This window comes from Eptatretus burgeri, chromosome 7 (genome assembly GCF_056783735.1).
Source record: "Eptatretus burgeri isolate ZD-2024b chromosome 7, Ebu_testis_v1, whole genome shotgun sequence".
Classification (NCBI taxonomy): domain Eukaryota; kingdom Metazoa; phylum Chordata; class Myxini; order Myxiniformes; family Myxinidae; genus Eptatretus; species Eptatretus burgeri.
The window spans coordinates 48,599,846-48,614,282 of NC_140967.1; the positions used below are offsets into that span (position 1 = coordinate 48,599,846).

Sequence of the window (14,437 nt, forward strand, 5' to 3'; positions counted from 1 at the left end):
TACAATTAACAAGTCTTCTGATAAACCCAGTCATTCTGGTTGCTTTTGAGACAACTGTGTTAATGTGGAGCTTCCAGGAAACATCCTTGGAAACGGACAAGCCCAGATATTTGTTATGCTCAGTGATTTCAAGAGTTTGAGAACATGTTGTGTGAACTGGTTTGGGTGGGTTTCTAGAACAAGTGAGGGTCATCGATTTACATTTATGAATATTGAGTTTCATTTTATTAAGAGAACACCAAATGTCGATCTGATGTAAACCATTCTGCAGAGCGAGCTCATCGTCTTGACCAGAGATAACTCCGTAAATTACAGTGTCATTAGGATACTGTCGCAGGTTACACTGGACACAGAATGGCAAGTCAGAGGAAAAAGCATTAAAAAGCAGGGGCCTGAGAACTGACATCTGGGAAACACCTGAGGGAACAGGTGCCCAGGCTGAATGTGCCCTGCAGAATTGCACCCGTTGTTCATGGCCTGTTAAGTATGATTGAAACCACTGCAGGACTAGATCGCACATTCCATAACTACGCAGTTTGTCAAGGAGAATACCGTGGCTCACACAATCAAAAGCCTTGGACCAATCCAATAATATAGCATCAATACAAGGGGGTTTGAGGGAGTCCAAGGTTTTGGCCCAGTGATGATGAATTACATTGTGTGATGCAAGAACTTTTTGGGAGAAAACCATGATGGCAGTCTGAAACAAGGCCACATATGTACATATGATGAATGAGATGTTTGGCAGCAATTGTTTCAAGACATTTACTGACTGAAGAACAGAGTGAAATTGGTCCGTAATTAGTTGGGTTATCCAGGTTTCCCGATTTATGTATAGGGACCACATTTGCGAGTTTCCATTCAGATGGGACCTTGCTTGTGGCAAGTGAGAGGTTAAACATCATAAAGAGTGGGTAGGCTACGCTGTCAGTGGTTAGTTTGAGGAGCGCAGGGGAAATGTAATCAAAACTGGGTGATTTATACACTTGAAAAGTATCAGCAAGTTCTTAACTTCAATAGAATTAGTCTGGATAAGTGTCTGACGAAATTGATCACAGTCGTGACTACATGGGACAAATACAAATGGAATGTTATCTCAAGAAATATTGCCTTGAAAACTGAGATTAAATTCATTCGTGACAGCATGAGGATCACGAATGACATTGTCAGTCGTGTGGAGACTGGTTACTGAAGACTTTTTGTGATTTGAACCAACAAATAACCAGAATCGTTGAAGATTTGTCATGCAGTTTTGGGACAGGGCATGAATATCATGATTGTAGGATTTCCTAATGAGATATTTAACTTGGTTTCGGAAAGATTTCTATTTGGCCCAAATGTGTGTTGCCGTTCCCATGCACAACCGCCTTGTTCTAAACCCTGTTTTTTTTTCCTCGTTAAAGTAAATATTTCACAGGAGATCCAGGGTCGCCTTCTTTTGCCTTTTTGTCTGGCAATGAGGACAACATCATGCACAGCAGCAAACAGGAAATCCTTTAAATTTTCCCAAACCTGGTCAATGCCCAAATCTGGTGACAGATACAGTATGTGTACAAGTGGACTTGATCAAGTGATTAACAAAGTACTGTTATGTTTGTGGGTTAGATGGAGGAATTTCATTGGAAAGATAGGATCAAATGGAGTTGTTTGGTCCGTGGATGTGAAGGAAACATCTCGATGTAAACTAAGCAGGGAAACTGTGAGCTTAAGTGTTACTTTTCACCACAGGTGGTTGTGTGGTGTTAATTAGATATGGATTAAGGATAATTTCCTTAATCACGATGTAATTGCCTCCTGTGACTTTTCCTTATGTTTTTTGTATGACAAACAAGCAATGGAAAAATTGTGTTTTATAACAACAACCATTACAACCGAGCTGCATGATCAAGAAGGAATAATCCCTGTCTCCAAGGATGACGGCGGGCGAAGTCACGCCCCCGAGGCTGCTGAATGATAGGCGTGACATGAGTAGGAAAGAAGAAGAGCACGAGAAGCCACATTCGTCAGAGGCCACATTGGTTGGAGGCCAGGTGATTGAGAGACCATGGGAGTGTGAGGACACGTGAGTCAGAGAGAGATCAGGAGCGAATGCACATGTTCGGTGTGAGGGAGGTTATAGTAACAGTCGAAAGAGGAACATGGCTGGGACAGAGGATCTCGCTATGCTCTCCTCTCAGCACGACGAAATAGTTATGCGATTCTCATACTTGTGCTGAAGCGAACTTGCAGCGTGCTAAGCAAGACTCTGGCCACTGACTCTTGGTTGGTCATGAGAGTCAGACTTTGAAGCCTCGTGTATATCACCGAAGGGAGCGGCGCCATTCTGCAGAGAGCGGGATCGGCAAGCGCAGTCGATGAAGAAGCTACACTATGGTTCGGGAGCCCTGATATTGATTATTGCCTCACTAATTGCTCGGCACCATTTTTGGGACGTGGTTACTCGTGCGCGCAGTGCCGACATGGTCCGAGCACACTTCCTCAGCAAAAAGATCACCTGGACTCAGCTAAGTGAAGGAACGAAAAGGGATTTCTTATTTTCTTTTGTTACATGACCACTTGTCTGTATTTAAGTCTGTGTGGAGGTGCCTCAAATTAGATTTAGATTTAGGTGACCTCACGTCTTGATTCATTTTCATTATAATTGTTGATTTTCTGTTTAATAAATCATTATTTATTTAATTTGCTTGTGTCCATGTGTCTGTTGTGGGTTGAGTGCAACCCGTGTGCCTCTGTTCTTTACCGCCATTTCTTTCACGCGCGCGTGTGCCATTAATCTCCCAAAAGGGTTAACTGTAAGCCTCCAAGGGAGAACTGTTTGGCCATCCATCCAGGTCGGGGCTAAACCCTCTGGACATGACAGTACTTATTTGTCAGCTTTGTTGTTCTGGTAGATTGTGTGATTCAGTGATTTGATATTAAAAGAGGATGACAGTGGAAAAGAGACCCTGTCGTGGTCACTCAAACCTAGACCAGGTGAAGCAAAGACCTTGTTGACAAGATCAGGTTTGTTACTAAAAATTAAGTCCAGTGTTGACCCTTGCAAGTCAGAGGATTTGCAACGTGTAATCAGGCTGATCATTTGGTGGAAGTTTAAAGAGTTAGAAATGGTGATGAGATGGTTAGCAAGCCCAGCCACAGAAAGGGCTGGAGATGGGTTAACATTAACATTAAAATCATCCACTACTACATTGGCTAAGTAGTTGTGGGAAAAGTCAGAATTTAGTCTAAAACTGATTGGTAATCATCAAAGAACTTAACAGCACTTACATGTATATTTCAGGGGAAATATTCTACCTCTCCCAGGGTAGATTATTTTGTGTAGCCTGTCATGTAACCCTGCCATGGGATGCTTTGGCAGTAATGATGCTCCTGTCTGCAGAGTATGGACATAATGAATGAATGAATCAAAAAGGGGAATTCTCTGAATATGCTGGACATCCGTTGGCCTTTTGACCAGAACAATGGCTTAGTTCAAAATTCCTGCTTGTGCGATGACTGCATTCCCTCCTCATTAACATAAATTTGACAATGTATTGCAGGAGTAGTTGTAAAGGCCAATGCATTGTAAGGATAACGGTTCCTCAGTCAATCGAAGCGCATCATTTTTCAAAGCAGTATGATATGCACAACAATGAAAAAAAAAATACATTGTAAATATTGTTTTGAATCCATATTTAAATTGTACAAATTATGACGATGCGTGAATCTAATATTTAAAAGAATCTCGGTATTGGTGTGCCTGCATGCACGGTGTGCACGGTGTGCGTCCGTCCGTCAACAATTGTCTTAAAAGGGATACCACTAATCAAGCAATAATGGTACCCTCTACACAGCACATCATAGCAATGCACACACAGATACACCCATATACGATGTTACGAAGACGATTCCATGCAAATTCTGTTAGCTTTTCAAATTCCATGTTTGTTTTGTTTTTCTTTTTTCTTTTTTCAACACCAATGAGGAGAGTTTGTTTCCTGGCATGCCTAATACGTACCCCAGACATTTGATCAAAAGAAGGAAGAGAGGAGGTGGGGGAAGGGAAGGGGGAGGGCAAGAATTTTGTTGTTTTTTTCATCTTCCTCTTTGTGTGTTGTCATATGTTATTCAGAACTTAGCATCTAAAAAGGCTGTGATGAATATCTCATCAACACTCTCCCCCTCTCACTCCCTGAGTGTACAGCTTGGCCGTATCTACACACCGCCTAATTTAATTTTTTCCCTATAACAACTTAATTTTTTAAACAAATATGCAAAAATTGGTATTCCCATCAGCGAAGTGATGGGTCTTGCATTCTAGTTGTCTCTTAAATGTTTGTAATTTATGCAAAAGTACACCGATGACCACTTTGTTGAATTGTTTTTCTACAAATCAATGTTCTATTAGCAGCTACTCACCAGCCAGTCTCCTGTTTGTCCACATTATAAATGATGGAGTTTTGGACAAATGACAGTTCATCTTCACGTTGAGCTTGATAGTTGTAGAGAGCTTTCACCATGTGCTGCATAACAACCGACAAAGGAAGTGAATCACTTATCACAAGCTACTATTTAATAGCAACATCTTACTCACAAAGTCATTACATTTGGGTTATACCTGAGCTGCCACATCATTCTTGATGCCAATCAAGCGTCTAAAGTAAAATGCAAAATTAACATTAGCATTTAATATTTAATTTTATATTGCATTTCAACAACATATGTGTAATGAACAGCATATGCTTAGTTACTTCACACATTCATGCACATTGCAACCAGTTCTTGCGGGGGAGCAACGGTGCTGCTGATGCAGTGAACCCTGTAGGTTAGAGCAGGCATTTGGAATTTGGTCAGGATGCCAGTGATAGCTCGGCTACTCTTTGTGAAGGACAAAGTGGAATCTTTAATGTCTGCCAAATAATGCTAGTAAAACAGGTGCCCCACTTTAACGTCCATCCGAGGTACGGCACACACATTGAGGCGATCGAGGTGAAACACCACGATGATAGTTTATAGCTGGGTCAGGATTTGAACCAAGGTGAGACAGCTCAAAAGTGAGTGGGCATACCTCTTGGCTGGGCACAATTTCATCTGTAGGATGTTACGAAGACGATCCCATGCAAATTCTGTTAGCTTATCGAATTCCATGTGTTCAATATCTTTCACTTCTAAATGCTATGCAATTTTACCTGTTTAAATAGTGATGTCGATGTCTTAAGTCATGTTCTCAGCAATTTCAGATGGAAATAGTTAAAACAATTATATATTTTAAAAAACAAATGTATATCTACGAGTACACGCGCTCCCTATGGTAGCGGCAGGAAGGGCAACGTTAATTATCCTCTTTGCGGTATATAGATTCCAGTCAATCTCAGCTTGGGCCCGTTAGTCTGTGGGGGACGCGAAAAGCATAGAATGCCTCAAGAACGTCGAGTTTATTGCAGTTTCCTCCCTTTCAGTTTAGTATTAAACAGAAGTAGCGACTGTGTGAAAGGGTAATCATACATGTTTGTGGCTTATCATATATTTACTTCTGGTAGGGGTGCCCTACTTAACACCATGATAAGCTATTTATACACATTACCACAGTGTTTGTCAAATGAGAAAAAAACCCCTTGGAGATATTATTAGTACTGTATTGATATTTTTTGTGATAACATTAATATTATATTATTTACATTGGTGTTGTTATTACTTTTGTTATTATAAGCAGCTTTGGAAAAACGCCATGCTAAGTTCTCCTATACACCTTAATACAGATTTCACCCAAGGTGGAAAACCCCCAAATGAAGTCAGTACAATATCCGCCGTGCGACCCTTAGATCTCCTGTCAAGTTTGGTGAAGGAGATTGGATAAATAACGACCGAATGACTTGCGGTCAGACAGACAGACAGACAGACAGACAGACAGACAGACAGACAGACAGACAGACAGACAGACAGACAGACAGACAGACAGACAGACAGACACAAAATTGCATATTTTAGTATGATGATTACAAACAAGGAATAAAAACCAACGCATCAATGTACTGACTGATGACAATTAATTATTTTCCGCTTCACCACAAAGTAATGGTGTTGATAGTAATCCATTTGAAAATATCAATCAGATTATTTAGCAATAACAAAATGGCTTTATTGACAATTTAAAGTCATGCATATCATCATCATCATCATCATCATCACAATCATCAAAAACAACATCGTCATATTTGTTCCACGACTTTTTCCCCCATTTTAGAGGGTTTATCGTTTGATGACATATCTCCATTTGGTATGTTAGTATCTTCTTTTTTTCAATTAAAAAAAATGTTATTTCACATGTTTCCACCATGTTTTCTTTGGCCTTCCACTTGCTCTTTTTCAATTTGCATCAAAACTTATCGCATTAATGAGCTTCCACCATGTACTTTGGCCTAAATTTACAAACGATCTAAGCCTCTCTTTCTCGATTCAATCTCTATCTTACTAATTTTAGTGCATTTCTAAGATCTTCACTCTGCCATTTATCTTTCAACGACATACCACACATCCATTTGAATATCCTCATTTCTGTTCTTTCTATTCTTCGACCCTCGTTGCTCAACTTTCACGATTGGCTTTACTGCCTTTGGAATTGTTTGTGAACTTGTTTGTGGAAATATCTCCTAACTTTTTTCCAATTATTTCAAGCTACTTTTATCCTAGTCCTTTAAGCTATTTCTACTCTCCCAATGACATCCAAGCCTGGCTCAACAGTTAAGGTCTTGAGTTTGAGCCCCTTTTTTCTGTTGAAATAACACCAGGTGGGTTGACTCAGCCGGTCATCCTTACAAGGTTGGAAAAATGAGTATCAGCTTCGTGCCAAATCCTGTGCCAAATCACTGGTAGCAGGGGCAAATGATGCTTCCAGGAAAATGATGCAACCAGCAGTTACAGGCTGCATACAAAACAATAACAGTGACATCCAACATGTCTCCTACGTAACAACTCCAAATCCCACATCTTCCTACATTGCAATGTGATCGACTTGTTTAGTTTCTCTCAGCATTCCTTACATTTGAAACCAACGGCTGCCTTATTCAAACGAGCCCTCACTCCATGACATTTATTTATTGTGGCTCCACATTTCAGTAACAAAGCACTGAATCGAGTTTGACCCAACACTGTTGCCATACAGAGCACATGGCCACTGCACTTTCCTTCTTTTCCTCATCACCAACCATAAACTTGATCCAAACCACATTTACTTGAGGTCATTTTTTATCAATTGCCAACTTCCATCTTTGAAACATCGTCCTCGCTTGTTGCTGCGTTTCAGCTGTCAAAACTAAATAATCTGCACATAATAATTCCCAAAGAAATGCTAGGTGAATCTTTTGTGAGTTCCTTCAACATGGGAATAAACAATAAGACTTAATATGGATTCCTGATGTACACTAACCCTCATATCAAAGGATTCCATATATTCTACTTTCGTTCTCACCACTGTTTTCAGCCTTCCATAAATTGACATTAGTACTTTGACAAGTTCTTTGTCATCACATGCCTTAAGGCCCTGTCACACCTTGACGATTTAGCCAGCGTATGCCTGACGTATGCAAAATTTGGCTAAAACGCTGGCACATGTCGAATACGTTATGGGTAAGTTTGTATACATTAAGAGCACGCTGGCTTTTTTTCGTAGTACACTGGCATACGTCTCTGTACGCTGGCATACGTCATAGTACGCCAAGGTGTTAGACAAATTTTCCATGCTTGAAATTTTCCGACGTATGCCAGCGTATGACTCACACATTCCACATATGCTGGCATAAGTTGTAGGCACGTTACGCAATCGTTGACACACGTTACTTGTAAGTTACTCATAAGTCGAAACACGTCGGGGTAATGTTTAGCGTACCCGAAACTTATTTCTAACCTATGAGTAACGTGTTGTAGGCACGTTACGCAATCGTTGGTATAAGTTATCTATAAGTTATCAAAACGATCTGTGTATGTTAGTAATACGTTACGCATTTGTCCAACTCGTTATGAATACGCCAACAAATGGAAAAAAAACATCAACACTTCAACGTAAATCAACAAAATAAAAAAAACAAAAAACAAAAACACGGAGCCTGAAACACTGACGGGTTCCTCCTGTGAACCCCATTTTTAGAAACCAATTCCCCTAAACGCTGCCAATACGCCATTATACGGTAGCTGTAAGTTAGAAACACGTTCAGTAAGTTCTGTGGTCATCCGGAAGACGTCAATCAAATACATCTACATACGTCAATGTGCGTAAGAGATACGTTACACATAGGTTCAAAGTACGTTAATCATAGGTTCAAAGCACGTTACTCATAGGTTAAAAATTAAGTTTCGGGCATGATAAACATTATGTTGACGTGTTTTGACTTATGAGCAAATTACAAGTAACGTGTGTCGACGTGTGTCAACGATCGCGTAGCGTGCCTACAACTTATGCCAGCGTATGCGGAACGTGTGTCATACGTCGAGAAATTTTCAACATGCTGAAAATTTATTGACGTACTCGGTGTATGACGACGTATGCCAAAAAACTATGACATATGCCAGCGTGCTCTTAACATATACAAAACTTACCCATAACGTATTCGACGTGTGCCAGCTTGGTTTGTCAAATTTTTCATACGTCGGCATATGCTGGCTAAAACGTCAAGGTGTGACAGTGGCTTCACACTTCGATGTCTAGTGCGGTTGTGATTTGAATCATCGAGCCGCAGCCTATGAATAGAATATGCCACGTGATCATCGGCGATACGCTGTCGCGCTATGCACAAGTTAGACTATCGTTGGGCATAGGTTGTGAACGCCAACAACATGCTCAGCATTCGTTGGTATAAGTTATCTATATGTGATTGAAACGTTCTGTGTACGTTACTAATACGTTATGCATATGTCCAACACGTTATTATACGCCCAAAACTTTAAAAAAAAAACATCACTAGTTCAGCGTATGCCAGCGTTTTACATACATTTTGGACCTTGCCATACGCTGGCTAAAACGTCAAGGTGTGACAACCCCTTTATAAGTGCCTATTCAACAATTTTTCTTCGAATTCTATGATATGCCTTTTCATGATGTACAAATACACGATACAATTTCATCTTTTATACCAAGTATTTATCTTGGGCCTGTTTAGCAATGAAGATTGCATCAATTGGAGATCATCTTTTCATAAATCCATACTGGATTCCATCTATACAGATAACTTACCATAATCTTGACCCAATCACCTTTCAAGTATTTTCAAGGCTTGCTCAATAAATGTGATCCCTCTATCAGATGAAGGTAGTCATGAATCACCATCCCCCTGCTCTGTCTGCGATGTGTCCCCCCCACCCCCCCCCCCCATATTTCGGCAAGGCGCTCAAGGTCTACCAGCAACCCCCTTCTCGTAAAAATACCAAAATCACGAATCACTGCTCATCTACACTCTTTCATTCCTCTTTTTCCCTGCCTTTGGAATAAACTCCCACACTCTATTCAATCCCACTCTTCCCTCCTGGTCTTCCAAACAGCTGTTCACCACCACCTCTTATCTTCCCCCATCCAAAACCACGATCTTTTCTACCCCCACTACTCCACCCCAAACCCACCTCCTTCAAATTCCCTGCTTTCCTTCCTGAAAGTTTCCTGTCGTGTAAGGTCCTGAAAGGCCCTGTAGTGTCCATCTTGTTTACCACATGTTCCCGTCCCATCCCTCTCCATTCCACAGATCTCCTCATGTCTCTGTTCCCCACTGTTTTGTCCTTCCCTCTCCCGCCCTTCTTGTCCTCTGCCCCCCTTGTTGGGCGTTTCTGTGTGTTAGCTCTCATACAAGCCTCAACAATGTTCCGAAAAATACAAACCAAACCTTTCATCTTATAATGAGGTACAATTGTGTTGTCAAACCAATTATCAGGAAAATATCCACAATTTCATGTCATTCTCCAAAGATTCCTGAACCCTTTTGCTCCCGGTTCACCTGATGATCTTGTCATTTCAACAATTCAGGTTGGACCAGGTGATTTACCTTTCTTCATCATCCTAATTCCAATTCTAATTTCCTCGCTTGATATATATCCTTTTCTGCACCTTCTATCTTGCTGGATGCAACATTTCCATTCATTCAGCAACTTCTGAAAATAGTTTTCCCACTTTTCAATTTCTCATTCCGATAACTACAACATTTCCACGCTACACTCTTCTCTTACTGCATCCTTCCTATCCTAAATAATGAGCTTACCTTTCCTGAAAACCTTGTTCCTTCCTTCAGGAAAATCAAGACACTCGCACCATTCTTCAAAGTCTTTCTTTCTGGCTTTTGTGACTTCTCTCTTTGTCTCTTTCTTTGCATGATTATATTCTTCCCAATCCTCTTGAATCTCACTCTTTTCCCACATTTTATATGCACGCCCCTCCATTGATATTGCTTCATGGAAGATGGCTTTTTATAAACATTGAGATGCTCATTTCTCCACCATGCTCGTTTCTTGACACCCATCATCATCAGACACTCATCATCACTATTTTCATGTACAAGTGAGTAAATATGTTGTTTTGCATGAACATAGATTTTTAATTGTTGATGCAAAACATTTCTTGGTTATTTAGAACCACTAGCATGGGCATTCCCACCCTTTGGGTGGGGTGCCCATCTCGGCCCACCTTCAGTGGGTAATTTAAAGTGGTGATATTTCCACAGTGATACTTTCTTCTGAGACACTGTACACTGTAAAGTTTTTGGGTGTAAAACACCAAGTGATCAATTTTGAAGTTTTTGTCATCGACTGCATATATATATATATATATATATATATATATATATATATATATATATATATATATATATATATATATATATATATATATATTGTACATACATGAGCAGGGTCTGCTTACACTTTGTGTAAGCATGCGAACCGTGTTTCCCCATTGTCTCGGGTCACTCACCTGAATTTGATTTTTCATTTATTTATATTTTCATTTAGAGATGCTTTCAAATGGTTCTGCGATTTTTCCTGGTGTATCGGCTTCGATATCCATCGGCACATAAAATTACCGTGCTTCCCCATTGTCTCCGGTCACTCACCTGAACTTTTTTCATTTCTTTTTAATTTTTTTTTAATTTTCATTTATTTACATTTTTATTAATGGATGTTGGCTGACTATTGTGTAATTTTTTTTTCCCGGTGTACTGGATTTAAAGTCCATTGGCACACAAAATCTCAGCTTTCTACGTCAACCAGAAGGTACCAATCTTTAATAGTCAGTCATTCAGGGTTAGAAAGAGCTATATATATATATATATATATATATATATATATATATATATATATATATATATATATATATATATATATATATATATATATATATATATATATAGTCATGAGTGCATTGGCTCCATGATATTAAGATAGCTACTATGACTACTACTTTAAGAGCTCCAATTATTCCCACATTCTTCTGGGATGGGTCAAGAACATTTTGGCAAAAGTCTTTCACGAACTAGTTGGTCAGGCCTAATATTAAACTGAATGTGATTTTGGCAAAAATCTATCATTTGTCAGGGTGCCGGCAATAACTCACTCTTCATGAAAGGCATGTGGGATCTTTAACATCAACCATCATCAACCATGTGGCAGACAGGTCTGACTCCATAATGTCCTTCCAATAGACGATGCACACATTGATTCATTACGTATCACAATAAACACTAAGGAGACATTTCATCGCCGGGTGGAGATTCAAACCGAGAACAGACCTCTGAAACAAGTATGCATACCTCTAAGCTATCCTGCCAGCCCTTATCCATTTCCATAAATGGAAGGGGGGATACCATAGTGACATAATGTGAGATAGTGCAAAATTTTCGCATGTGTTGAAACGTTTTTCTTGCTTGAAATTGAGCAAACTATTTACATAAATAACACAACAAAATGATGAAAAGCTGATACATTTCCAGGTTTGTCAAGTTTTTGATGCAATCTGTTGATCATCATCGAGCAAATTGCTGAAAAAAAGTTGTTCAACATTATTATTTGACCTGGAATTATCAATGAGTTGTAAAAAGAAACTTAGGCAAACATCAAGGCCATTTGTACTTGACTACAGATCTCGAAGGCTGGCTGAGTGCATGACCAAGTGCAGAATAATAATGTACAAGGTTGGTCTGAAACACCTCCTGTGGCCATTCATAAAAAATGAAACTTTACATAACACAGTAAAAATGATTTAAGCACGGTATTTAGGAACACTTTAAAGAAGCAAATTAAAACATGAAGCATTTTAATTATTTTTATGTACCCTAAACTAACTGTACAGCCATTTAATAGCTTTAACAGGTCTTTAATTGGCCATAAAAGGCTTCACACTTGCATCAATCTACTCAATTCAACATACTCCCCTGATTGCTTTGCAATTCTTACTTTATGAAGTCTTTTTCAACATTAGTTGGGAATTGTGGGAAATATTAATGTAAATTGTTGCACTAAGCTTTTCTTCAATTATAATTTGGAGCTGCGTATGTTTTACAATTCTTGTGCATACAAAATGGTGGCATTTATGCATCCCCCCACCTCTTCCCTCCCTAAAACAAATTCCTACACCCCATTTTCCCTCCTCCATTTACTCCAATGTCATCCCAGACTACTTTTCCTTTCCTTATACCTCCTTCCATGCTATCCTATTTTCCCTTCTTCTTATATTTTTCTTTCATTTCTTCTATTTATTACTTAAATTATTTCATTAGTCTTTGTGTAAATCGTCCTTGGTCCCATGGCAAAGAGCTGTTAGGGGGGCCTGCATTGGCTCGGCTGTATTTATCCCGTGTAATGTCTTTCGCCGTCCCCTTCTGTTACTTTAAATCTTTATTCCTTCACACCATTGTTCTCTTCAATCCCTCAGTTACTTTCAATCTTCCCTCCATTACCCCCATCAGCCCGTTTCAACAGTCCACCAATAATCTCCCCTCCATCAAACACCCTTTCAACAGTCCCTCCACCCCATTGGTTTACCTTCATTGAAACTTCCCTCACAATGGTGTGGAAATTTCCCAAGTGACGTCATACACCTGCCCCCATCGGCTGCTGACCAATGGGAGGGAGAGAAGGCTTGTGGGAGGAGGTAAAAAAATCTGAGGTGAAGAAGAAGAAAGACGAAGAGAAGGACTCGTGACAAGCTCGCACGAGCAGGGACGAAGAGCGCTCCTGAGCAGATGGCTCAGAAAGCAGAAAGGGAATAAAGAAAAGGCAGAAAACAGAAGAGAGGGCAGGTGCAGAAGGCTGAGGGAAGCAGAAAGGTGAAACGAAAGTGACAAGCTCGCCTGAGGAGAAGACTGACAGATTGAGAAGGTTCGTGAGGGAAGGAACAAAAACGTGTGAGGGGAAAAGAAAGTTTCACGAGCAGTTGGTGTCGAGCTTCTGTGGAAAAAGAACTTTCCTTCCACGAGCATCATCGTGCCCTGTCAGGCACGAAGGACAAGGAGGGTGAATGGCGGTACCTCATGGATGGGGGTCTGAGGAGGAAGAATCTGAGGCAGAGGAGAGTAAGTCCCACATCCAGCTTGCATATCTGGGATGCCAGAGAGAACTCGCCTCCTGAGTCCGAGCACCTCAGGAACGCGGCTGCGTTTCCCCATCGCGTCGCATCACCACTGCCCATGTTCCCCATCCATTTTCCTCCACGTTCTCCTATATATTTGTGTGAGCTGTGAGGGAGAGAAGGAAAGACTGCTTTCCTTTTCTCCATGCATGACTTATATTTTATTTTCAAGTCCTCGTTTTATTCTTTGTCCCTGAGTGAATGATGGCCAAGTCTTTTGTTTAGGTAAGGTTGAGGAAGAATACGTGTTTTTGTTAAATCTGCTCTTCTGTGCCTTTTTGCTTTCTTGCTTTTAAATGATTGCTTACTTGTGTGTTTGTAATAAATAATTGTTTGTTGATATTTCTAATCTGTCTCGGTTGTCTTTTCCTTTATTGGTCCAATGGAGTGCACAAGTAAGGTTAGACCAGACGTTCTACCCCAGTAATTTGCTTTGTCAGCCTGCACACACTCATTGTAATGCTCGGCAGTAACCCCAGTGTGCGCTGAGGGCAACGACCCCAATTAGCCAGCCGTCCACAGGTAAGGGCATCACGCAAAGTCATGGAACCCTGCCCGGATTTACCATGCTTATCGGCATTCCTGGTGCTTAACAATTTGCTGGTGTGCGGAGTTATCTGTGCCCGGCGGTCTCAGGACCAGGCATTCGGGAGGGACCCAGGTGTTTACCCTCATGGTAAGTCTCAAACCCCGGATCCATGATGTGAATTGGTGAAAATTTCCTCTCAATCTGACAAGCGGTTGTAGAGAATAACACGGAAGTTCTGTGTGGACAAACAAACAAACAGACAGACAGTAAAACAAACAAACATACAAACTAACAGACCCAAACACAACAGCCGCTCCTTCAGCGAGGGTAAA

At 40.4% G+C, this 14,437-nt stretch overlaps 1 protein-coding gene across 3 annotated transcripts in view; it reads right to left on the reverse strand.

The window, feature by feature from the left end:
* The window catches only part of LOC147023228 (1-phosphatidylinositol 4,5-bisphosphate phosphodiesterase gamma-1-like), a 178,743-nt gene that overhangs the window by 52,607 nt on the left and 111,699 nt on the right, over positions 1-14,437 (reverse strand). For all 3 annotated transcript variants that reach the window (XM_085888403.1, XM_085888404.1, XM_085888405.1), the window contains one exon: positions 4,399-4,502. In XM_085888403.1, the coding sequence (XP_085744529.1) occupies positions 4,399-4,502 (104 nt within the window). The remainder of the gene's footprint in view (positions 1-4,398; positions 4,503-14,437) is intronic.